This window comes from Hypomesus transpacificus, chromosome 14 (assembly GCF_021917145.1).
Source record: "Hypomesus transpacificus isolate Combined female chromosome 14, fHypTra1, whole genome shotgun sequence".
Taxonomy (NCBI): Eukaryota; Metazoa; Chordata; class Actinopteri; order Osmeriformes; family Osmeridae; genus Hypomesus; species Hypomesus transpacificus.
In genome coordinates, this window is record NC_061073.1 from 12,474,988 (window position 1) to 12,500,165 (window position 25,178).

At 53.1% G+C, this 25,178-nt stretch overlaps 1 protein-coding gene across 4 annotated transcripts in view; it reads right to left on the reverse strand.

The window, feature by feature from the left end:
* Positions 1-25,178, reverse strand: part of furinb (furin (paired basic amino acid cleaving enzyme) b) — a 55,221-nt gene that overhangs the window by 3,852 nt on the left and 26,191 nt on the right. For 3 of the 4 annotated variants that reach the window (XM_047034458.1, XM_047034461.1, XM_047034459.1), the window contains exons 4-14: positions 23,845-23,940; positions 20,767-20,895; positions 20,399-20,475; positions 11,705-11,793; positions 9,486-9,658; positions 6,978-7,190; positions 4,795-4,895; positions 2,206-2,309; positions 1,715-1,832; positions 1,431-1,610; positions 390-517 (exon numbers count right to left, since the gene is read on the reverse strand). In XM_047034458.1, the coding sequence (XP_046890414.1) occupies positions 390-517; positions 1,431-1,610; positions 1,715-1,832; positions 2,206-2,309; positions 4,795-4,895; positions 6,978-7,190; positions 9,486-9,658; positions 11,705-11,793; positions 20,399-20,475; positions 20,767-20,895; positions 23,845-23,940 (1,408 nt within the window). The remainder of the gene's footprint in view (positions 1-389; positions 518-1,430; positions 1,611-1,714; positions 1,833-2,205; positions 2,310-4,794; positions 4,896-6,977; positions 7,191-9,485; positions 9,659-11,704; positions 11,794-20,398; positions 20,476-20,766; positions 20,896-23,844; positions 23,941-25,178) is intronic. The other variant, XM_047034462.1, reaches the window with a different exon arrangement.

A 25,178-nucleotide genomic window follows, 5' to 3' on the forward strand; every position in this document is an offset into this window, starting at 1 on the left:
AGCACATTTCTCACAGACACCAACACGGAGGCACGGCTAGGTGGTCGCGTGTAACTAGAGCATGATGACATCAACAGACACCAGGACCTCTGGAGGAGAGAAGGGAGGGGAGGGACAGAGACAGAGAGAAGAGGAGACGGGGAGGGGAGGAGAGAGAGAGGAGGAGAAGACAGAGACTGAGAGAGGAGGGAGAGGAGGACAGAGACTGAGAGAGGAGGATGAGAGAGGAGGGAGAGGAGGACAGAGACTGAGAGAGGAGGAAAGGGGGAGGGGAGGAGAGAGACAGGAGGAGAAGACAGAGACAGAGAGAGGAAGATGAGAGAGGAGGGAGAGGAGGACAGAGACTGAGAGAGGAGGAGGGGGTTCTGTGGAGAGACGGGTCCTGTTACCATAGTCCCGCTCTCCTCCTGCCATGTTCTCTATCTCCAGAGTCCACTCCCCTCGAGGGTCTTCGTCCCAGGAGTGGGTGGTCATGAAGGCCCAGTCATTAAAACCCTCAGACGAGGAGTCCTTAGGCCTAACGGAGAGAGAGGGGAGAGGGGAGAGGAAGAGAGAGAGAGGGGAGAGAGAGACAGACAGACAGAGAGAGAGAGAGAGAGAGAGAGAGGAGAGAGAGAAGAGAGAGGGGAGAGGAGGAGAGAGAGAGGGGAGAGGGAGATGGAGAGTTTGTGTCTACAGTATGAGTGTGTGTGTGTCTCTCTAGATCCTGGGACTCAGCAATGTGTGTGTGTGTGTGTGTCTCCAGTACCTGGGGCCCAGCAGTGTGCGTGTGTGTGTGTTTCCAGTACCTGGGGCCCAGCAGTGTGTGGGTGTGTGTGTGTGTTTCCAGTACCTGGGGCCCAGCAGTGTGTGTATGTGTGTGTTTCCAGTACCTGGTGCCCAGCAGTGTGTGGGTGTGTGTGTGTGTTTCCAGTACCTGGGGCCCAGCAGTGTGTGTATGTGTGTGTTTCCAGTACCTGGGGCCCAGCAGTGTGTGGGTGTGTGTGTGTGTTTCCAGTACCTGGGGCCCAGCAGTGTGTGTATGTGTGTGTTTCCAGTACCTGGGGCCTAGCAGTGTGTGGGTGTGTGTGTGTGTTTCCAGTACCTGGTGCCCAGCAGTGTGTGTGTGTGTGTGTGTTTCCAGTACCTGGGGCCCAGCAGTGTGTGTGTGTGTGTGTGTTTCCAGTACCTGGTGCCCAGCAGTGTGTGTGTTTCCAGTACATGGGGCTCAGCAGTGCCTGTGTGTCTCCAATACCTGGCTGCCAGCAGTGTGTGTGCGTGTGTGTGGTACCTGTCTGCCAGCAGTGTGTGTGTGTGTGGTACCTGTCTGCCAGCAGTGTGTGTGTGTGTGTGTGTGGTACCTGTCTGCCAGCAGTGTGTGTGTGTGTGTGTGTGTGTGTGTGTGTGTGTGTGGTACCTGTCTGCCAGCAGTGTGTGTGTGTTTATGGTACCTGTCTGCCAGCAGTGTGGAGCGTGTTCCTAGCGGGCTGCTGAGGTGGATGGCCAGGCTGCCCCTGTGAGTGTAGGAGAGGCTGAGACGAGCCTGGACGTGCTCAAGGGAGCTCACGTACTCCGGCCTCCCCCAGCACGCGTCCACGCTCCTGCTGAACACCAGCCGGCTGCCCATCTCCCTGGGCGGAGTGGGGGTGGAGGGGGCAGGGGTCAGCTCGGGGTGTCACGGGGCACGCACGCGTTTGCATCGATACACGCGCACACACACGCGCACACAGCTAACCTGGGCTCTGACAGCATGGTGAGGACACACTGGTGCTGGGGTCCCACGCTGGTCCAGTTCTGCGCCAAAGCCACCATGGCCCCTGCATCCAGCAGACCGTAGCCATAGGAGTGGCTCACTGGCACGGTCAGGGTCGCAGGGAGACAGAGAGAACGAGAGGGGAAGAGAGAGGGGGGAGAGAGAAAGGAAGAGGAGAGAGACGGCAGCGGGAGAGAGAAAAAGAGAGGGCACGGGGAGAAAGGAACAGAAAAAAGAGATCGATAGAGAAGGCAGGGGGAGAGAGAACGAGAAAAGAAAAGTACCACAGTGAGCCATCGAAGGCTCTTCAAAACGCACTGGGTGACGGCTAAAAATACGCCGCCTTTCACAGTGAAAGCGTGAATCTACAGTGCAGCACATTGGGCGCCTGCGGAGGAGGGGTGCAGACAGCGAGGGATGGAGAGGAGAGGAGTGCGGCCGTGTACAGCAGAGGCGTCGACGTCCTGCCCTACCTCTCCGGCCCATCCCGTTGGTCTTCCAGTCGTCTGCGCTGAGGTGAGCCGGCTGGGAGGTCCTCACCACCAGGTGCTGCATGTCCCTCCACGTCAGGTTGGCACTGCAGGGAACACAACACACCTTCATCCTGGAGGGGCCTCGCGAGTTGGAGACGCCTTCGCACGCCAGAACTGAAACATCTTTCCAGTCCAGTCCCCCCCCCCCCCCCCCCCCCCCCCCCCCATCCCCGAGGGCCTGTTCCACCTGCCACCATGACAGAGCGTTCAGACCAGGACCACTGTCATTAAAGCTAGTGTTAAGAGGAAAGGAGAGGGTGGGGAAGAGAGAAGAGCAGAGGGGTAGGAGAGGAGAGAAGAAGGGAAGGAGAGGAGAGGGGAAGGCAAGGAGAGGAGAGGGGAAGGAGAGGAGAGAAGAGGGGAAGGAGAGGGGAAGGGAAGGAGAGGAGTAGGAGAAGAGAGGGGAAGGAGAGGAGAGGGAGAGGAGAGAAGAGGGGAAGGAGAGGAGAGGGGAAGGAGAGAAGGCAAGGAGAGGAAAGGGGAAGGAGAGGAGAGGAGAGGGGAGGGAGAGGAGAGGGGAAGGAGAGGAGAGGGGAAGGAGAGGAAAGGGGAAGGAGAGGAGAGGGGAAGGAGAGAAGAGGGGAAGGAGAGGAGAGGGGAAGGAGAGGAGAGGGGAAGGAGAGGAGAGGGGAAGGAGAGGAGAGGGGAAGGAGAGGAGAGAAGAGGGGAAGGAGAGGAGAGGAGAGAAGAGGGGAAGGAGAGGAGAGAAGAGGGGAAGGAGAGGAGAGGGGAATGAGAGGAAAGGGGAAGGAGAGGAGAGGGGAAGGAGAGGAGAGGGGAAGGAGAGGAGAGGGGAAGGAGAGGAGAGGGGAAGGAGAGGAGAAAAGAGGGGAAGGAGAGGAGAGGGGAAGGAGAGGAGAGGGGAAGGAGAGAAGAGGAGAAGGGGATGAGAGGGGAAGGAGAGGAGCACAAAACAGGACTGCTGAGGAGAAGAAAGGAGAGGACAGTTGGGGAGAGGCACTCCAAGGATGTGCCTTTGAGTGAGAAGAGAGAGAGGTGCGCGGTGGCGCGAGGGAAGATAATCAAACCATGAATCACCAGAGGTTTACTGCCGGCTCCGCTCCGCTCCTCCCCTCCCCGCCTGCACGCTCGCAAACCAAAATAGGAAGGCAACACAGTCGGGCCCGTCACCCCGGCAACCTTCCCTTGTCCTCCACCGACGGGCTGCTCTCCGGCTCTCTCATGTGTTATTAATGAACGTGGCCCTCATCCACTCAATGTCACCTCAGCGCGGATGAGAACCCAAACAGTACTCTGCCTATTAAATGATTCCATCTCTGTGAATTCTCTGTTTGATATACAGGCGGGCCTGTTATCGAAACTCTCTGGGGGGGGGGGGGGGGGGGGGAGGAGAGCGATGTAGCGTGGATAAGAGTAAAGCCATGATCCAGAGCTGTCAACATCTACAAGAGAGATGCCAAGGAAGTCTCGTTTATACTGAACGCACGTTGGCATGTCAAAATGGGAATCATGCTGACTTGCTTTGTTACAATCATAAAACCTTGAAAAACGTGCTGAGCTTCTGGGTAGAGTAAGAAGTATTATTATTTAGTATGCTGGACCAGGGTTGGGTTTGAGGCTCGGTTTAGGGCCTGGATCCTTGGGGTTGGGTCTAGGATCAGAGCTTGGGTCCTAGGGTGTGGACCTGGGTCCTAGGCTGGGCCCTTGGGTGTGGACCTGGGTCCTAGGCTGGGCCCTACCTGGGTCCTAGGCTGGGCCCTTGGGTGTGGACCTGGGTCGTAGGCTGGATAAGAGTAAGAGTCTGGATCAGGACCGCAGCCTCCTACAGCCTGGGACTGTGTCCTTGGTAGGTGAAGGACGTGTGGCAGGTTGTCACCCCCTAATGAAGATGTAGCGTGTGTGACAGGGACGAGGGGGCGAGCCCAGTGGATCCGACACCTGTCAGCCAGGCCCTAATGAGGGGTAGCCGTGGATAGGAGAGGGGAGAGGGTCGATGACTCGTAATGGCAGATTCCAAGTCTGCAGCGACGGTGTACGCGCGGAGGCGCGGACGAACCGACGACCTTGCAGTCAACCCTCGGGATGTTCCACTGCGCTCATTAGACATAATGACATGGATGCATTGAGGCGTTTTTCCCGCCGTGTCGCGTCGCGACTCATTGTGGAGACCTGCAGCCGGGTTTGTAAGGGCCGGCTAAACGACGGTCATAGTCGGCTCGCACCCCATTTCGCAATACGGTGTCCTAATGAAGAAGGTTCGAGACCCTTCGTGGCGAGGGAGAGAGAAGGAGAGGTAGAGGCAGAAAGAGAGAGGGGGACACAGAGAGGGAAAGGTGAGAGTGGGAAGGTGAGAGTGATTGTCAGAGAGAAGTAGAGGTGGAAAGGAAGAGAGAAAGAAATAGACGAAGAGAGAGAGAGACAGAGAGAGAGAGAGACAGAGAGAGAGAGAGGAGAGAGAGAGGAGAGAGAGGGAGAGACAGAGAGACAGAGAGAGAGAGAGATAAAGACAGAGAGAGAGAAGAGGAGACAGAAAGACAAAGAGAGAGGACAGAGGGAGGAGATCCTCACTTGGCCTCCAGCGCCAGGGCGATGATGCCGGCTGCCAGCGGGGCGGAGGCAGACGTCCCCGTGTGAGAGTCGGTGCACTTCTGCCTCAGGTCCGTGGTCACCTAGGAGACGGAGGGCAGGGGGAAAGAGAGGGAAAGAGAGCGTAGAAAGAGAGGAAAGAGAGAACGGTTAAGGAAAGGAGACGAAAAAAAAAATTGAAGAGCAAAGTGGAATTTACATTTTCCAAGTGAGTTTCACAGAGTTGGCAGTTGGGGGAGGGATGGTTTGTGTGTAGGTGTGTGTGTGTGTGTGTGGGGGGGGGGAGCTCTTAGAAATCTGCCTCGAGCCACTTGTGACAGTGAGGAAGAAAGATAACCAACAGGCTGAGGAGATTTCTGCTTAGCTACCATGGGGAGGAAGAGGAGGAAGAGGGAAGAGAGGAGAGCACAGGAAGAGGGGAGAGAAGGAGGCCGGCAGAAAGATAGCAAAACATAGAGAGACAGACAGACAGGTAGTAAAACAGACAGATAGATACAAAAAAGTAAAAGCACAGACAGACAGGTAGGAACACCCACAGACATAAACACAGACAGACATGTAGAAACAAACAAACAGACAGGTAGAAACAGACAGACAGACATACAAACACAGACAGACAGACAGACAAACACAGACAGACAGACAGGTAGAAACAGACAGACAGACAAACAGACAGACAGGTAGAAACAGACAGACAGACAGAGACAGACAGACAGGTAGAACAGACAGGCAGACAGACAGAAACACAGAGAGGTAGAAACAGACAGATAAACACAGACAGACAGGTAAAAACAGACAGACAGACAGAAACACAGACAGGCAGGCTGATAGGTAAAAGCACAGACAGCGCAGTGGAGAAAAGGAACTGTCTAGATGTGAGTCAGGGACAAGAAACAACAACCTCTCTATGTCTATTCGTGACTGTGTGCGTGTGCTTGTGACTGGATGTGTTATTTGGTATAGGTGCGTGTCCGTGTGTGTGTGTGTGTGTGTGTGTGAGAAAACGGTGACAGTGTGTGACAGCTAAGGGCTAATGACGTTCAGTCGCCAAGGTTAGACCCTGCTAGCAGGGCCTGTCTGTCAGAGAGGTGTGACACAGACTAGGTGACACAAACTCTGCTCCAAGCTCCCGAGCTCCCTTTCCCCTGACAGACATAATAAACCCAGTGCCAATCACATCTCAATTAGACTGTAAATTATGGTTTTATAACCTATATGGCCCGCATCCAAGGACAACCCAGCTTGAACAGAGATTTACATCATTGAACTGAATACAAGTCTCGCGTCGGAAAGACAATTTCGTCATTAGCGACCTTGCACGAGATGTAGCAACTGATGAGATGACAAACGGGGAGTGCCTTCGTCGGTCACGGAGGGAAATCTGGAGGTTCACATCAGCTCGATGCGACGCAGGCAGAGAGACAAGTGTTTGGGTGCCCCGGGGCGAGCTTCTGGTGAATTGTGGAGGCGATGGGCGTCTTTATGTCATTCCATGTCCCCCTGGGCACGCCTTTAATACGACTGACAAGCCGCTTGAAGTCTACATGCGTGTGTGTGTGAGTGCGTGTGTGGTGTGTGTGTGTGTGTGCATGTGTGGTGTGGTGCTGCTGTGTTTGTCAGTAATACTGACTGTCTGTTTCACATTACTCTCCATCGAACAGGGCTGAACTGACCCTGTTTTAGCGTGGGATGCCGAGAGGTTGAACATGTGTCAACTCAAATACCATCTATTTCTGTTCAATGGCTGCATGTGTGTGTGTGTTTGTACGTGAGAAGACGTCTGTGTGAATTAAAAAAGGAACCACGAAAAGTACTAAAAGGGTTAAAGAAAAGACACAAAATCATGTCTTTTCACGAAGGACGGTACACTGTGTGTGTATCTGTGTGTCTGTGTAATGTGTGCATGTCTGTTTGTGCATGCATGTCCTTGCCTCTCTCACTCTTTCTCGCTCTCTGTTTGTCTCCCTCTCTTTCACATTTACATTTACATTTATTCATTTAGCAGACGCTTTTATCCAAAGCGACTTCCAAGAGAGAGCTTCACAAAGTGCATAGGTCACTGATAATAACAACAAGATAGCCCCACAGCATTGCGGGTAGTCAAAAACAATAGCTTTCAGCTATGCTATGTGTGTGAGTGTGTGTGTGTGTGTGTGGACACTCACAATCTGCTTCTCTCCAGGGTTTCCGGAGCTGTAGGTGGTGGCCAGGGTGGAGGAGCAGGCCTCGCTGTACCAGGGCACGTTGCCGTACTGGGTGGTGCTGCTGATGGACAGGGTGTAGATGCTGTTGGTGTAGCCGTCGCAGTTGCAGCTGTCCCTCTCCCGCCCGCCGTTACCCGACGCCCACACGAAGATGGAGCCCAGCCCGCCACGGCCCTGACAACGCGCCACACACGTTACACACGCACACACACACACGCACACACCGCCACATACGCACACCGCTTTGTGCACTCAGACGCGAGACACAACGATACATGCGCACACACATCACACAGAAACGCTTTGAACACGCACACGCATAAATGTGTGTGTGTGTGCACGCGCAATTAAGTATGAAAAATCACTCCGGACAGGACTGCTTCCTCCAGCGAGGTGTTTGTGTCGTTCCTGAATCACAGCTTTCATCCCACGACATAACTCTTCCTAATGGACCACAAACACTGTCAGAGGGCTAACGACAAGCTGACAACCAGAACAGACGACAGAATAACCCTCTCACGTGGCGTTCTCCAGTTCAGTCATCTGCCGCACGGACAATAGAAGTTTGGTGGAGGAGCGGATGAATTCAGCTGTCATGTCTTTTTTTTGCCAGACTTCATAATGACAAGCAGGTCGAACAGTAAATGAATACTCTTTATCACACTGTACAAACGACACAATGGCTGCCAACAGTAGCTCTCTCTGGCAAGCCAACGTGCTTCGAGGGTAGAGAGAGAGAGAGGAGAGAGAGAGAAATAGAAAGACAAAGAGAGAGAGAGAAAGACAAAGAGAGAGAGAGAAAGACAAATAGAGAGAGAGAGAGAGACAGAGAGAGACAGAGAGAGAGAGACAGAGAGAGAGAGACGGATAATGAGGAAAAAGGAACGTCGAAGAATCCTCCACTTCATTGAAGGGATGAGGAATCTAGATATGGGAGAATGAAGGGAGGGAGGAGGGCTGGAAGGGAAGGAGCAGGAACAAGCAGCTCTCTGGCTCCCACTGGGTCCTGGCTCACCTCCAGCTGAGCCTGAGATGAGAAGCCATAGAGGTGGGACAGCCACCAACACAAACCAATCGGAGCCCCCACACGCACGCACTGAAGTAAGCGCACAAACAAAAACACACACACAGGGTCACGCTGAAGGAAGAGGATAAACAAACACACACACAGATACACGCTGAAACAAGCGCACAGACACACGGTGTGTGTTGTGTGTGTGCGGTTGTGCCTGGGGAGAGGCTTCCTGCCCGCCGGCGGCTCCAGGCCACCACAGGCCAGGCTCAACAGTCACTCAGCTCCTCAGTAAAGGTCACACTGCTCTGCAAATAGCCATTCTCATCAAAAGTCCCATCTCCAGTGAAGTATGTGGTTCCATTGGAATGACTTATGGTGTAAAATGCTACTGTTATGCTGATAGCTAATTACAATTTCCGAGCATGTGGATTTTTTGGGGCTTGTCCACGACTGGCTGAGGGCCCGGCGTTTTTTTTTCTTTTTTCTGGACCACGTCACTGCGAGGTTATCACGGCGACGCAGAAGACAGTCGCTACATCAAGCAGGTTCTGCTGTGCTGCTGTATGCCAATTATCAGGTTCTTTACTGCTGTTAGATGGAAGATGTAGGAGGCGAGCTTTCCCATTCGAATTATCCTTTTTTCTCTCCCACTCGCCATCCGAACACAGATCCCTATCCTCTCCCTTCTGGAACTTGCTCTGCGTCAGCAAACCTCGCCACATTTTTCTATCTGCTCCCACCCCCCCCCCCCTCATCTCATCTCTCATCCAGCCATTCTTTTAATGTCCCACTGTTAATGTAGCATGCCGACACGTGGGGAAATGCTGTCATTAACCTCTGATGATTTCTCTGGTTCCCCCTCGCTCGTTTTCCCTCTCTCTGTTCAAACCCAGCGGGCCTCGCCCGTGGCCCCCTCTCTCCCTCTGTTCAAACCCAGTGGGCCTCGCCCGTGACCCCCTCTCTCTCTGTTCAAACCCAGTGGGCCTCGCCCGTGACCCCCTCTCTCTCTGTTCAAACCCAGTGGGCCTCGCCCGTGACCCCCTCGCTCTCTCTGTTCAAACCCAGTGGGCCTCGCCCGTGGCCCCGGGGCCGTCCATCCTGCTCTCCCCGCCGCGTCTCCCAACAACACGCTCCATCCCCCCATCAGCCAGACACGGGGTGGTCTGGTGGAGAGACAGGTCGGCTGACCTTCGCTGCTCGGTGGAGGGGGGGCTGCGAGTCTCTGCGAGTTCTGTGTCAAAATTCACGGACGCGGCTTGGAGGCAGGAGGCTTCTGTCTCCAGCTCAGTGGGGTCGCCGTGAGGTGAAAGCGAGGGAGAGGGAAGGCGAGAGCGGCAGACTACGACAGAGACACGGAGGGATCAAACGAGGGGCGAGCGAGAGCGGGAGGAGGGCGAGCGGGAGGGAGAGACGGCCGCGTCAGAGACGTGCGTGCGTGTTTCGGCGCGGCTGACCTCCGTGACCCCTCGCAGGAAGGCCTCCTTGGCCAGCTTGGCGGGGCCGTCCACCGTCTTCCCGTCGTCCTCGGGGCCCCAGCTGGCGCTGTACACGTGGACGTGCTGAGAGTTCATGCTGAGAGAGTGGGCCTCCACCACGTCGGTCACCTCCCCGTCCAGCATACGCACGCCTGCGGGAACACACACACACAAGCCCACACGTGCACACACACACAGACACAGAGATATTATAGTCATTGTACAGGATTTGGGGGGAGGTTGAGGTCAAAGGAGAGATGATGCCAGCATGTACAGAGGCCTGGGGTGATGGAGTGTGCGCCATCTTTCAGTGGGGCAGCCACCCCTAATGTGGCTGTCAAAGAGAAATACAAGCTGGCGGAGAAATCGGCCCGTTTTGACCGGGTGCCAACGTTGATGAGCAACTGTACTAGGAGCACAAGCCCACACCCACAAACACACACCTGTATACACACACACACACACACACCTGCACACACACACACACACACACACACCTGCACACACACACACACACACACACACACACAAACATACATTGTTTATTACTGTATAAACAGAGCCCAGCTGACCAATAAATTGAGGGCGTTGTCTGCACCCATCATGCACACAGGCAAGAGCCATCATCCGTCAAACACACAGAAACACAGCGACGCTGCTGCTCCGGACAAGGGTCTTAGTAGCAAGACAAATCCTGATCGCTTACTTCAGCCTGCCTCAGCTGTCAGTGAGGTTGGTTCCTGGATGTTTCAGGATAAGACCATTGGTTCCGCAGTGCCAGACAAGATAAATCAAGCTCAGATGGGTTATTTGAAATTTGTCGCAAACCTAGGCTTCACTGTCGGTGCATGTGGGCGAGTGTACGGGGTGTGGGGGGTGGTCTGGACCACAGCACCTTTCATCCCCCTCTCCCCCACCCCCCCCAAACCAACCCCTGCTGTCTGGGTGTCTGATGTCTGCCACCTTAGATCAGCCGTCTGGATGGATATGGCAGCGGAGAGGCGTGAAATGAAGTGTGCTCAAATAAGGTCTATTACTGTTCCGGCACCTTCTGAGCCATCCTCCCAACTGGTAATGTCCACATATAGACCATAATAACACAAACATCCAGCACCTATACTGCCTGCGGATACACACACGCACACACATACTCGCTAGCAGAATGGGCCGTGCTGGAATCGGATGCTGGAGCGTGCAGTCAGGCAGTGCTGAGGCAGGCAGGGCTGAGGCAGGCAGTGCTGAGGCAGGCAGGGCCGCGGAGGCGGGGGGCGTGGCGAGGTAAGCGAGGTGAGCAGCGCTGATGAAGCATCACCTCCAATGTTATGGTGCCTGTTATGATGATTGCAGTTCGATATCACCTGTGTTGGCGACAGGAGGCTGGAGGGCAACTCGCTCGACTTTCCAGCTGGGTCTCACTGGAGCTCATTTACAGCAACGAGCTGTTGGAGCTTAACTCATTTGGGTGTGTGTGTTTGTGTGTGTCTGTAATATGTGAGCTAAGGGGTCAGTCCCAGTAACTAAATGCTAATCACTGTACAGAATAGTTCCGTAATACGGCTTAGCGTAGCAGGGGACAAACCCCCTGGTGCACACACACGCACACACACACACACTCTCTCTACAGGCAGTGTTGTTTGTAAACAATCCTTTGACCTAGTGACCCCTGCAGATTTGCAGGGATAATTTATGCGCCACGCAGGGCCAGGGAGTCGTTGGCGTAGGGGATGCATGCTAATGACGGTGTGAAGACAAAAAGAGAGAGAGATGGAGAAAAAAAAACTATGATAGAGATACACAGACAGAGAGAGAGAGAGAGAGAGACAGACAGAGAGAGGGGTGGACAGAGACAATGAGAGTGACAGAGAGAGAGACAGCGAGGAAGAGAGAGAGACAGATACAGAGAGAGATACAGAGAGAGAGAGAGAGAGAGACAGAGAGAGAAGGGGAGAGAGAGAGAGAGAGAGAGAGAGAGAGAGAGAGAGAGAGAGAGAGAGAGAGAGAGAGAGAGAGAGAGAGGGTGAGTTATGGCTGGCGTTTGTGGACAGCATGGCCAATGGCACTTCCTGCTCGTCTGACCGAGTGTTGGGTAGTAAACGCCAGAGACCGCCAGAGAAGGAGATGACTCCACAGGAGGGCTGTGCTGCGCAGGGATCAGCCGGCGGAAACAAGCCAATCACAGCAAGCTTTCGTGCACGTACCTCCAATTCTGGCGTTGTAGGCCACGCCCACGCCACACACGCCGTTGTTGGCTGACGCTGCCACCTCTCCTGCACAGCGGGTCCCATGTCTGGAGGAGAGGAGATAGAGAGAGGTAGAGAGGAGAGAAAGAGAGAGATGGGGGTTGAGTTAGAGAGAGAGAGTTACAGAGAGAGAGAGAGAGGGAGGGAGGGAGGGGAGAAAGAAAATAGGGAGAAGGAAGGGTAGAAAGAGAGATGGAGAAAGAGAGAGAAATTGCCAAAGACAAAAGGAGAAAAAAACGGAGTAGAATTATAAGAAGCAGAGACAGACCATGATACAGAAATGATGTTTCCTGGAGACAGCACAAAGCATGCTGTGCTGATAAAAATACATCAGAAAAAAACCCTTGCTTTGAGAGCCACAATCATAAACCGAGTAAGTAGCTGAGAACTCTTCCATAACATCCAATAAGCACTTGAGGGCCCAACCTTGGTCAGGGAGATGGAACAGGACAACCATACAGAATATGATTTACCGTGGTTAGACAGAACTGATACAACAAGTAATCTACTGTAATGTAGCTAGTCTTCACACAGCCCAACCTTACTGTAATGTAGCTAGTTTACACACAGCCCAGCCCTACTGCAATGTAGCTAGTTTACACACAGCCCAGCCTTACTGTAATGTAGCTAGTTTACACACAGCCCAGCCCTACTGCAATGTAGCTAGTTTACACACAGCCCAGCCCTACTGTAATGTAGCTAGTTTACACACAGCCCAGCCCTACTGTAATGTAGCTAGTTTACACACAGCCCAGCCCTACTGTAATGTAGCTAGTTTACACACAGCCCAGCCCTACTGTAATGTAGCTAGTTTACACACAGCCCAACCTTACTGTAATGTAGCAAGTTTACACACAGCCCAGCCCTATTGTAATGTAGCTAGTTTACACACAGCCCAACCTTACTGTGATGTAGCTAGTTTACACACAGCCCAGCCCTATTGTAATGTAGCTAGTTTACACACAGCCCAGCCCTACTGTAATGTAGCTAGTTTACACACAGCCCAACCTTACTGTAATGTAGCTAGTTTACACACAGCCCAGCCCTACTGTAATGTAGCTAGTTTACACACAGCCCAGCCCTACTGTAATGTAGCTAGTTTACACACAGCCCAGCCCTGTTGTAATATAGCTAGTTTACACACAGCCCAGCCTTATAGTAATGTAGCAAGCCTACACACAGCCCAGCCTTATAGTAATGTAGCAAGCCTACACACAGCCCAGCCCCACTGTAATGTAGCTAGTATAAGAACTAGCGAGTCCTGTAGGTAGCTAGTGTACACATTGTCGCCCTGGTAGCATCAGATGTGTCGCTGTGGTCGCTCTCCTGCTCTGGGAGATAAGAAGCCCTTTCAAACATCATCCGATCATATTGTGATCAAGTGGGTTGGCTAATCACAGCACTGAACTAAAGCCGTTCAATCATTTCTTGTAACGGCTCGGCTGTATTGAAGCACACACATTGACAGTGTACTGTGTAACATCTGCATTGTGTGCTCTTGGTACAAAGTGGGGACACCAGGGCCCGAGTGTGGTGACTACTGATGGAGGAAGAAGAAAGCCGCTTTGTCGGAACAGTCTCCGGATGAGGGCCAACGGAAAGAAAAGTGAGAAAAAGATGACATTGAATTATTCAGTGTCCTTTTGAATTACGAGGAGAGGGACCGCTCTTTATATCGATCATCATGATTGCCAGCACATCTCTAAGCCAGGCGAACACGCGCGCTCGCACACACACACACACAGACACACACACGTGCTGTGTGTAGACACGCGCGGCACACTTTCATGGACGACAAATCCCAAATCGAAACCATTAAGACGCTTTAGGCAATATGCAGTCTGCTGATCATGACCATTAATGAAATCGCTTTGGTTCGGTAACTACTTTTCGTTAGAGGTGCTTGTCTGCTCCTCTCAGGCTTTTCCTGGTGCCATGTGGTCAGAATACTGTCACAGGGACCACAGCACGACACCAGGTCATTAGAGGTTATCCAAATGTTTGATTACACGACACATATCTGATTACCAGGTCTGTAGACACCGCCGTTCGTTCCCCAGGATGTGCTGTACCGTCGTGTACGCCAAACCAGCACATAATTATAACCCAATTATTGTTTTGCTGGAATCAGTAATTACATACTTTCATGTTTTGGTCAGGCCATCAGCTGAATGGTGTGTCAGGGAAGCGTGGGTGGGCTGGTTCTTCTGTGCTTTTCTAGCTTGTTTGTTGTTGTGTAAAACACACCTGTGATTCATGTTGATGGTGTTAATGGCTCACTTTTAAAACTGGAATCAACAGGAAAAAAAAAAGTGAAGGCCCAAATATAAGACAAAATACTTCCCGGTTGATTTCCGAGATTCAAAAGGTATGGGTGGGGGTATGAAGACCTGGACAAAAGATATGTGCGTCCAACATTAGTCCCCTGACTTTCCATATCTCACGAGAAAAGGTTGCTTGTCTAAGACTGGGGGATGGTCATGACAACACAAAGAAACCTTTCCTCTGTACGGAGTAACCCTGCCTCGTTTCAGCAAAGTGACATCTACAGGGATGCTGCTGGGGAAGCTGTGTGCCGGAGCAAGCCTGACCTTCCCGGCAAGAAGGCTCCCCTCCCATGCAGCGTCGATGTTCGAAACAAACACACCCACCCCCGTGCATCTCAACTCCTAATCCGTCCACCTGGAGGCTGGCCAAAACAGAAACCCATAAACCATGATGAACCCGGGGTGGAGACAAGTTCCTGGTGTAGCACCACTTTATAAGAGCGTCAGATGGACTTTTAAAGAGATGAGGGGGTCTAAAGCACAGCACACGACATCCTGTTAATCTCCATCAGCATGGAGCGAAGAGAGATGGGGGGGTAGAGAAATAGATAGTGTAATTAAGGAGGGGAGGGCGAGAGTTTACGCATAGAGAGAGAGGGAGGGGTAAGGTGAGAGAAAGAGAGAGACAGAGAGTGAGAGACAGAGAGAGAGAGAGAGAGAGAGAGAGAGAGAGAGAGAGAGAGAGAGAGAGAGAGAGAGAGACTGCCACAAGGAGAGAGGCGGCACTGGCCCCAGCCCAAGCAGGCAGCATGGTGGCCAGGATGAAACTGGCTGGACGAGCCCAAATGTCTAAATGCATTCCTGGCTCCCGGCAAAGTCATAGTCTCATCCACAGGATCTCACAGCATTATTTGTGTTGCAGCCCACAAATATCTTGGCTCGGAGGAGCCTTGGCAACCAGTGTGAAGCACAGCCTCCAGTCTTTGATGGGCAGAGAGAGAGAGCGAAAGAAGGAGAGAGAGTGAGAGCGAGAGAGACAGAGAGAGGTGAGAGGGAGAGAGATGACAGCGGGAGAGAGAGAGAGAACGAGAGGGAGAAAAAGCGATATGAGAGAGAGAAAGCGAGATGAGAGTGAGGGAGAGAGGGAAGCTACGCGGAGGCACTTTCGTAGGATTAAATCTCCCCTCCTGGAGAGGGGCCACAATGACAGAGCCCTCATTTCCAAACACACAGGCAAACAAAAAAGCAGAAAGATTACATGGCGTGATTGGACCGGACCTGTTTGAAATCACATGAACAGCCCGATGTGCGGAGAGCGGACACCGCGGGCCAGAGCAGACGATGGGCTTTATGACGCGGACACGTCTCAATCTGTCAAAACACGGCGGCGAGGCATGATTTCAGAAGCACTTTATCGAACGCCTCGCTCGACCGCGACCGGAGTGCATTGGCAAAATGTCACCGGAGGAAATGATAAGTGAGGTCACCTACCCGAGTGCACACAGAACAGACCATCAAGTCAAAGTTAGTGTCGGCTCTAAAAGTGTCACTTTCCGAACGGCCACGCCACTTTTTTTGCAGGACCACTGCTTTATGTGAGACACGGCCTTAGGTGAGGGAAAAAACGATACACACGCCAGTTCTGTTAGGGCCTTAATGTGGGAGAGAGGAGCAGGGACAATAAAGCAGGCGGGACCAATCAATCACCAGACACTGTCCGGTAGATTTCCGCTTGAAAACCTGATTTGAGGACACAGCCGTTTCAAAGACCGATACAGCGGATAGATCACCAGGGGAGTCGGGCAACAAGACGGGAGGATTTCTCTGAACGAGGGTAGGTGACGCCTGGGCGGCAGGCTTTGGTATGCGGTGTGGGCCTCACGAGATGAGCCGAGGTGCAGGCGATGGAGACTGGACCCAGAGGCCTGGGAGAGATAAAGCAGCTTGTAATTCAGCACAGGGCCCCCTTCCTTTACCTTATCTGACGGGGGACAACACAGCGACACGTTTCTTCAGTCCTTCCCTGCCTCGGGCCAGTTAAACCTCTCCCCGGCCCCGTTTTCCGGAAAGTTCTTCACTAACGAGCTCGACAGTCATTCCAGCCACGGCCCTCGCTTCCAAAACGCCCGTCGACATTAAAGGACAGGTGAGAAACCGATTGGAGGAGGTGACATTGCCCGGGCCGATGACGACAGACTGGAACATGATGGCACCATGCTGGAGAGCATATGGGGGTGGGGGGTGGGGGGGAAATATATCCAGTGTTTGATACTCTACAATATTGTAACAGGAATTTTTTTATCCGGGAAACGGATGTTTCGAGATACTGGTTCCGATCTGTCTCCTGTAGCACTATATCATCTATCTGGGAGAGTGGAGTGAATGGGGCTGGATCATCAGGAGGTCATTTTCTGGTCTGCTTAGCTGAGCCCCTGAGGCAGGGACGGTTAACATCCAAACAGCGCAGGTCTCTCCAGAGTATGACCCAATCATAGGGATGCTGGGCCGGGATAAAGGATGATGATGACGACGGTTATTATTTTGTTGTTTGCTCCTCCTCGCTTCTCCTCGCCCCCCCCTCCCCCCCTGCTTCTGAATCCCAGCAGCCTCCAGGAGTTGCAGGGATAGAACGCCCACATATTACCGGATTACAGCGTGAACCAAGGCACTCTTCCTGATTCATATGATGTTGGCCAACGGCCAACCAAGCCAGAACCACTGCCTCCACATGAGCTGTTCTGGAACATGTCTGTATCATCTGTTCACGTCAAATGGAAACTCTCATCAAGTCAACTGGCCCCATGCTAACTCCCCTAAACCCATAAGGTGTCGAAAATAGACATGTCAACAACAGAAGGAACAGTGTTCCCTCTTTAAAGAAAAACCTCATGAGAATCTCCAGCCTATTAATGAGTTTGCCCCCCCCCCCCCTCACGCCTTATAACCCGATAAAGAAGCGCGTACTGAGAGAAACATATTAGTTATATCAACAGCGCCTCAATTACAGAAAGCATCCTCCTTGGGCCGCTGACACATGTGCTTAAACAAGCCATTCGTCTCCTCGTCTGGCTCCTGCGCGCTGGCTAACAGTGATGGACGCCAGGTGCCTGGTAATGTGTGCCGGTTCAGAGCTTGGCTCTGGATGCCTGCTTCAATCACCGTGGCCCGGGCCTCTCTGGCTGGCAGGAACAACATCCCCTCAATCACACCACGCCCCTTTCCTGGGCATGAGATGGCAGCGACAGACGGAGAGAGGAGGAGGAGGGCGGAAGATCCAGAAAGGTGGTGGAGAGAGAGAGAGAGAGACAGAAAGATAGAGATGAGAGAGGGAAAGAGATAGAGGAGAGGGACGAGGAAAACCAAAAGAGTGAGGGAGAGAGAGAGAGAGAGAGAGAGAGAGAGAGAGAGAGAGAGAGAGAGAGAGAGAGAGAGAGAAATGGGAGGGAGAGGGGAACCGGGAGAGGGGAAGAAAGAGGAAATCAGAGGAAAATTGGGTGAGGGGGCGAAAGGGAGAAAGAGAAAGAAATCCCAGCAGGGAAGAAGATTGGAAGAAGAGGGGGTGAAAGTGGAGGAGAGTGAGAGACGGGAGAGAAATCAGGTCTGAGGGCCCAAGGCTCTGCCAAAATCACCTCGCCACGTCTGCGGATGCATATCCTGCCTCCTCAGCCATGGGGGAAATAAACAACCTGGGCAGGCAGAGAGGGGGGAAACAGGCCGAGATAGGGAACAGGGTGCACGGTGGAGATAGGAAGCCCGTCCGTCTGCTAGCAGCTGACGCCTCCGGGTCGAGACGAGGGTCTCCAATAGATAGCTGGACGTTTCTCCTGCTTAAGTCAAAGCTGCTACGGAAACGCCTCCGACTCGGTCTATCACAGCGCTTTAAATCTCCTGGGGCCTCAGCCGAGTGGGGGGGGGGGGGGGGGGGGGGGGGGGGGGGGGGGGGGGGGGGACATTGTTTTCAGGAGGTTAAAAGTCTAACTCTTCCCAACCCCTCCCCCACTTGACATTGACCAAACAATGGAGCTGTGTGGACGGGCCTGTCATAACAACGCCCCGTCTGTTCGTTGGCCCCTCTCAACTTGAAAAGCCCGGGTATCGATTGAAAGATAATGTCGGACAGGAGCATGAGGAAGGTGAGAGGAGGACAAATCTTCTGGTGCGCAGGGAAAAAACGAAAGAAGAAAGTTACTTGCCGGGGCGAGACCTCACCCCGTCTGAACTCGAAAACCCGTCCGACACGAGGCGCCCTTTTCTGCCAAACTCCCCGGCACGGAAAGCACACGCCAAGCGGCAGACGCAGAGCGAAGCCGTAAACGGATGCGAATTTGAAACCCAGCCTTGCGTGTCACCAATACAAATGAGGCGGCCTTTGCAGGGGAAGCTCTTCGTCTGCTCCCGTTCTCTATCTCCCCCCTCTCCCCCCCCCATGAATATATTCATATCATCTCGGTGTGGAGAGGGTGGGAAGCGACGCTCGCTGCCTGGGCGCACTGCTCGCTGGGGAATTACAGAACTCATCTGCTGTGATTTCTCCACAGGTCACTCTCTCCGCCGGCCGCTCGACTCGATCGTCAGAGGGGCAGACACGTACTTCTTGTTTCATGGTAATAAATTGATTCCATCCAGGATAATCGTCTCGACAGCGCCGGGGAAAACCGGCGTAGTGTCGGCGCGCTTTTGTACTTAGGGTACAAGTCTGTCTCTTTGCAGTGTGTTTGTGTGTGTGTGTGCCCTTGTGAGTGGCTGTCTCTTTCACTGGCTGTATATAGTGTGCACTGTTTGAGTGTTGAGTCTCTGTCTGTTTGCACGCCTATTTACTGCATGTGTGAGTGTGTGTGTGTGTGTGTGCGTGCTGTGTAAAAGTCTGATTGTTTACACGCCAATACAGTATACAGCATGTGTGTGTGTGTGTGCTCGTGCGAGCTGTATGAGTGTGTTGCTGTGGAGGAGAGTTTGCCATGGCGTCTGAACCAGAGCTAATCCTCTTCTTTGGTCTGCATGTGTTCCATCAGCAGGACTGAGTGATCTCTCCGTCCACCAGGGTCCAGGGTGGAGCAGCAGACCAGCAGACCTCACTGCCCCAGGCACGCACAGCAACCAAGGTCCACATTGAAAAGAAAATGGAGGACGACTCAAACCACAGTTTGTTTATTTATTCATGGTTTCATTTTTTTGGTCAGTTGGTAAAATGTAAAAAGGGCAGCTTTTCAAAGGCTGTTCAGAAGAGAAAGAAAAACGAGGATAAAATATAAACCGTGTTGCGGCAAGAAGATTTAGTTTCCATCCAATATGCTCAGGGTGCTTCTGAAAAGACACTCACTTAGCCACTGTTTCTCTGACGCATTGCAAGACAGTGTTAAAGCTTTGAAACAAAATAAACGCGATAAACAAACAGCACACAAACAAACAAACAACAAAAAGACTGTGGCAGTCGTCCCAGAAAAGAGGGGGAGATTTGAAGCAAATCCTGCTGTGCCTTTTAGAGGGGAGAGCTTCACATCTGATCCAGGGGGGATTGGACTGAGCCCAAGGTTTGGAGTGTGGGGGGGGGGGGGGGAGAGGGAGAAGGGAGAGAGAGGAGAGGGAGCGGAGGGGTGGGGGGGCAGAGGAGAGGATGAGAGAGGGGACATAAGGGCCAGGGGAGGGCGGCGGACCAAAGAGAGAGGGGAGAGCCGAAAAAGGTTCAGGATGCACCCTGCTCCCCCATCCTCGAATTAAAAACGCCTTTTACTGCTGTGTATTCTGTACCCTGTGGAGGAGGAGAACGACAGCAAAAGCGGACGGGGAAGAAAGACAAGAGAAACCAAGCAGCTAGCTAAAAGGAACATCCAAAACCATACTGGAGAGGTTGTGAGAAGCGTGGAAGCGTGGACTCCCTGGTGCTGACCGCCTCGTCCACTGAAGCACAAACACAACGCGGGCCCAGGGAGTCCGGCCCGAGCACAGCATCGGATCGTCATCCAACTGAATTCTGCCACATATTAGATGGTCAGTCGCATGGCGTAGCTCAGCGGGCTGTGTGCTGGAGCGCTGATGGATATCATGGCTGGGTTTGGGTCTGCTTCTTGCTACCCTGGACTATTCCCAGGCTGGGTGATTAGCAACACAAACAGGCTCTGAGGGGGTTTGTTCATGGATGCATGTCGGAATATTTGAGTAGGGATGGAAGGCTGGGATTATTTAGGGGGGGGGGGGGGGGTGAAGGCGGGTGGGAAAGCAACAAACCGAACGTTTTGATAAAACGTTCAGTCTTAAATAAAATAAAAAAAACAGATAAATGTTTTACGATTTCGGACCCAATTCGATACTCGATCACAGTCGAATGCTTTCACACTGAGCCGTGTCTAGACTGTACACCACACATCCCTTTCCTGTGCTCCAGTACCTGTTCTCGTTGCGCTGGGTGTAGCGCGGCTGCGGGTCCGAGTCTCCATCGTTGACGTCGTAGCTGGCGTCGGGGTCCTGGGCAGGGGCACAGAGAGGGGAGTGAGGAGGGGGGAAGAGGGGCGTACACGAGTCATACCACACACACAGACGTTCTAGAACCTCTCTCCAACCCAGAGTCATGTGACCCTTGTCCGTAGACTGACATGACACAGAGCTATGGGAGCAGCTTCTCCACCCTCCCAGCCCCCCCCCCCCCCCCCCAGCCCCCCCCCCCCCCCCCCAAGCCCCCCCCTCCCAGCCCCACCCTACCAGCCCCCCCCAGCCCCACCCTCCCAGCCCCCTGGCACACAGGGGGACTGCACTCACGTAGTTGGGGGCCAGGTCGGGGTGGTCCTTCTCAATGCCGTCGTCCAGGATGGTGACCACCACCCCCCTGCCTGTGTAGCCCTGGGCCCATGCCTCTCTGGTGTTCAGGTCCTGGTGACTGGGGCTGGACTGGAGGAGCACGGCACGCGTTAGAAAGCCAGCACGCATCAGGAACACAGCATGCAGTAGAATGTAGACACGCGTACAAACACACACACACACAAACACAGGGAAACGGGCACGGCGGCATGCTCACGCACAAACGCGGTCCTGAAAATCGCGACGCATTAAGCAACGCCGGCACAAAGGAGCCTCCTCTGGGAGAACAGCCATGGAGCGAGAGAGATCCACAAGTGACTCACACAGGCCTCATTATACAGCAGGATAGGACCCGGAATGAGGCTACTCTCAGAAACACTCAGGGATGGGGTGCCAGTGCTGCACTAGAGAGATGAAAAGCACGCAACAATAGGAGAGAGAGAGGGGGGGGGTTGGTGTTCTGGCTACTTTAACACCGCCTTCGCCAATAGCTGACGCAGTCTCTGGGAAGCCTCTTTAGCGGGGCGTGAATGCTGGGTAATATTCCTGTCAGGGGCCGAGGCTTTTCTGCTGGATATATGGAGACGTGAGAGATTGTGGAGAGCACATTGGGCTCACTCACCAGGGGGGGGGGGGGGGGGGGGGATCAGAGATACGGGCTCCAATCCTGCCTCTGACGGAGAGAGGGGGAGCGAGGAGGAGGAGAGGAAAGAGAGGAAGAGGAAAGACCGAATGAGAGAGGGAGAAAGAAAGGATGGAGAGAGAAAGAGAGAGGTGCTAAAGGGAGTTTGAGAGGACAGAAAATAGAGAAGGTGAAGGGGAGGAAGACATCAAGTTGGAGAAGAAGAAGATGTGTCCAAATACAAAAAGAGACAGAGAGAGAGAGAGAGAGAGACATTAAGGAGAAAAGAGGGAGAAAAAGAATGATGCCGGCCGTCAGCTCGATCACTCTTCCCTAGTCTGAGCCTGATGTGTTAAATGGATCCCGATGGAAATAGACGCTAACCAATCCATCGGCCCCCTGCGGTTTCCTTTAGGGCATCAGTCAGGCCCCTCCAACCCAGGCTTCCCATGGATCTTTACTCCGCAGAGGTGACCTCCTGCTGGCTAACATCACAGCCCTGGCAGGGCCTAGGAGAAGACATCCATTTCCTTGGCTCCGAGCACAGTACCACCACAGACTTTTTAAAGATGGTCGTTTTTTTCAAAGCATTTTTCATGCTTTATTGGCCAGTTTGTAAGTGATGTGTGACAGAAAGGCAGCAAAGGGCCAAGGCCGGATTCGAAACCGGTGCCACTGCGGTAAGGCCTCAGCCTCCATGGTACGCGCCCCCCTGGACATCCTGTCTCAAGACAAGCAACGCCCTGACAAATCTTCTCTGAATGTCTAGGAATATCATTCGCACATCTTACGAGCCAGTCAATTCTGATGCTGTGAAATGTGCACCAAAAAAAAGAAAAAGTGATATTCAGGGGAATACATCCTACAGACAAAATGGATTTAGATAATCCATCTGTCAGAAGAGCCGGAGTGAAGGATTGCTGCTGAACATCCGCCCTCGTCCACGGCAAACCTCATTACAAACAGGCCATTTCTGTTTGCTTTCACCGAGTTGGGTGGAGGAGTTCAAACCGCAGAAAGGCCTTAAACCCTCAGCCGATTAGCGGACTAATGCTGAATGACAGAGGTGGTTTCACAGCTTCCATTCACAGGTGATTTATGTCTCGGCAAGTCAATGCTGCTATTAATCCGTTTCCAGCACCAAAGGCTTAGTGCATTACGAGAGAAAAGGAGGAGAGAGAGGGAGAGAAAGAGACAGAAAGGACATGGGACAGAATTAGGAAAGGGAGGAAAAAAGTAAGAAAGAGATGAGAGAGAGAGAGAGAGAGAGAGAGAGAGAGAGAGAGAGAGAGAGAGAGAGAGAGAGAGAGAGAGAGAGAGAGCGTGAGGGAGAGATAGTGAGAGAGAGGCGGCGAGGAGGACAAATTAGACGAAAACAGAACCCCCCCCTCCCCTCCCACTGTCTGCTGGTACTTCCTATCAGGCCAGAGTCCTGCAGGTGTCATGGCTTCCTCTCTGAGCAGGCCACCAGCAGGGCAGAGAGAGAGCGAGAGAGAGAGAGACAGAGAGGGAGACAGAGACAGAGAGAGAGACAGACAGAGAGAGACAGAGAGAGACAGAGAGAGACAGAGAGAGAGAGAGAGAGACAGAGAGAGAGACAGAGAGAGACAGAGAGAGAGGACAAAGAGAGAGAGAGACAGAGAGAGAGACAGAGAGACAGAGACAGAGAGAGACAGAGAGAGAGAGAGAGAGAGAGACAGAGAGAGAGACAGAGAGAGACAGAGAGAGAGGACAAAGAGAGAGAGAGACAGAGAGAGAGACAGAGAGACAGAGACAGAGAGAGACAGAGAGAGAGAGAGAGAGAGAGAGAGAGAGAGAGACAGCCCTCGCCATTACCAACTCCCCACACACGAAGGCGCTGAGGCGACGGTGAAGAAGAACGTTTTTTTCCCGCTCACGACTGTGACATTCCTCGTGAAGAGCCGAACTCCCGGGCCTGCGCGCATCTCCCAATAGAAACCCTCCAGGAGACACACATTCAATTAGCTCTTATCTAGATGATCATAAGGGCACGATAAATTGCAGTCTGTGCATCGAGCAGCTCTCTCTCACGCGGTACGTTCAACCCCAGGGCCTGGGTGATATTCAGGGTTTGGAGTACAGCCCTGGCTTCACTAGATAAGGCTTGATTAATCGTTGGAGGTGTAGTATGAAATAAGCCAACGTTCAAACTTGCTTGGCTACCCAGACAGTGGAACCACGGAGCAATTAAGAACGGCTAACCCGTGACTTATCTCCGGAAAAAAGAAAGCCCAAGCTACAAAAACAGGCTTTCGTCTAGCCGCCCGTCATCCGTCCCCTCGACAATGTCTGTCCCCGAGCAGCGAGCGAGGCCGGACTAAAGAAACGACGGAAGATTGCGGTCCGTCGCCGCCGCGGGGCGGGGTGGGGCGTGAGCGCGGAGACGTTCCGCTCACCAGGTACCACTGCTCGGAGAACTTGGGGTCTGACGGCGCTTCGTAGATATCCCTCTTCTTCCTCGGCTTCGCCACCTGTTGCTCCGTCCACTGCACCTGGAGAGGAAAGCAAACACACAAACACACGTTAGCACTGATAATGAGGGGGAAAAAGAGCCATCGACATGCGCCTGCCCACGCGGTCCTTTGAAGTGCACGCCAAACGCTCTTCTACCAGCAGTTCGCCCCGCGTCTTCCAGACCGCACACAGAGAGAGAGAGGTGCCCAGCTGAGTTCGATGACTAACACGGCAACAGAGAGCGGGGAGACTCATTTGACTCGTTTCCTTCCTCACGTGCTGTGCATGCTCGCGTGTGAAGTCTGACCCGGGACGACGGTCCTCGGGAAGTTCCGAACCGCGTAAACACGGTTTAAGGGCTCCAGTCGATCCAGGCAGACAGATCACGGACCAAAGCAGACTGAATAATAAGGACACAGACAGGCAACTCTCCCGATAAACACGAAGCGATAACACTAGCCCTTCAGTAAGTCTGGTCATGGAAGCTGCTTGGTAGTCAAGCCTGGAGCTAGATGTACGTGACACTGTCTCTGTCCTGAGGGACTGCCCCCGTCAGAGGAGAAAGACCGTTCTCATTGTGGAGATTGTGTCTAATACGGCAGCCATGTTTGCACAGAGAGCCCAGGCAGACAGGGAGTCTCTCTTATCCGCTCTCTGCCCGCTGGCTTAGGAGCGGGACAGATCCATAAACCATAAGGCCCGCGCGCCTGGAGACAGCCCGCACTGCCTCTGCACCTGACTGACTCCCTGACTCGGCAGAGAGACGGGGAGAGAGAGGAGGAGAGACTGAGAAATATTGAATGAGGGTGAAATCAAGCGAGATGAAGCGGCAGAGAGAAAGGGAAAAGAGACAGAAAGAGCCATATTCAATGACAGAAAGCCAGTGAGAAAAGAAAAAAGAGAGAGAGACAGAGAGAGAGACAGAGAGAGAGAGACAGAGAGAGAGAGAGAGAGAGAGAGAGAGAGAGAGAGAGAGAGAGGGGGGAGGCTGCAGTCCCCGCAACGAGCACAAAAAAAACAACAAGCAACACTGGTTTGCAGTTAAAAACTAATAACAAACCCGCCTCCCCTCCCAAACAAACCAACTCATCCATTTATTTCCCTCCTAGGGACCGCGAGGAGAGGAGAAAGGGAGGAGGAGGTGGAGGACTAACAGACAGGGGTTTAATGACGGGGGGCTTGAATGCAGCTGCCAATGTCATGGTTCCACTGGAACGATCAGTCAGGGGAGATAGCGGTGAGCTGAGAGTTAGCCAGGCACAGAGGACGGCCTGGC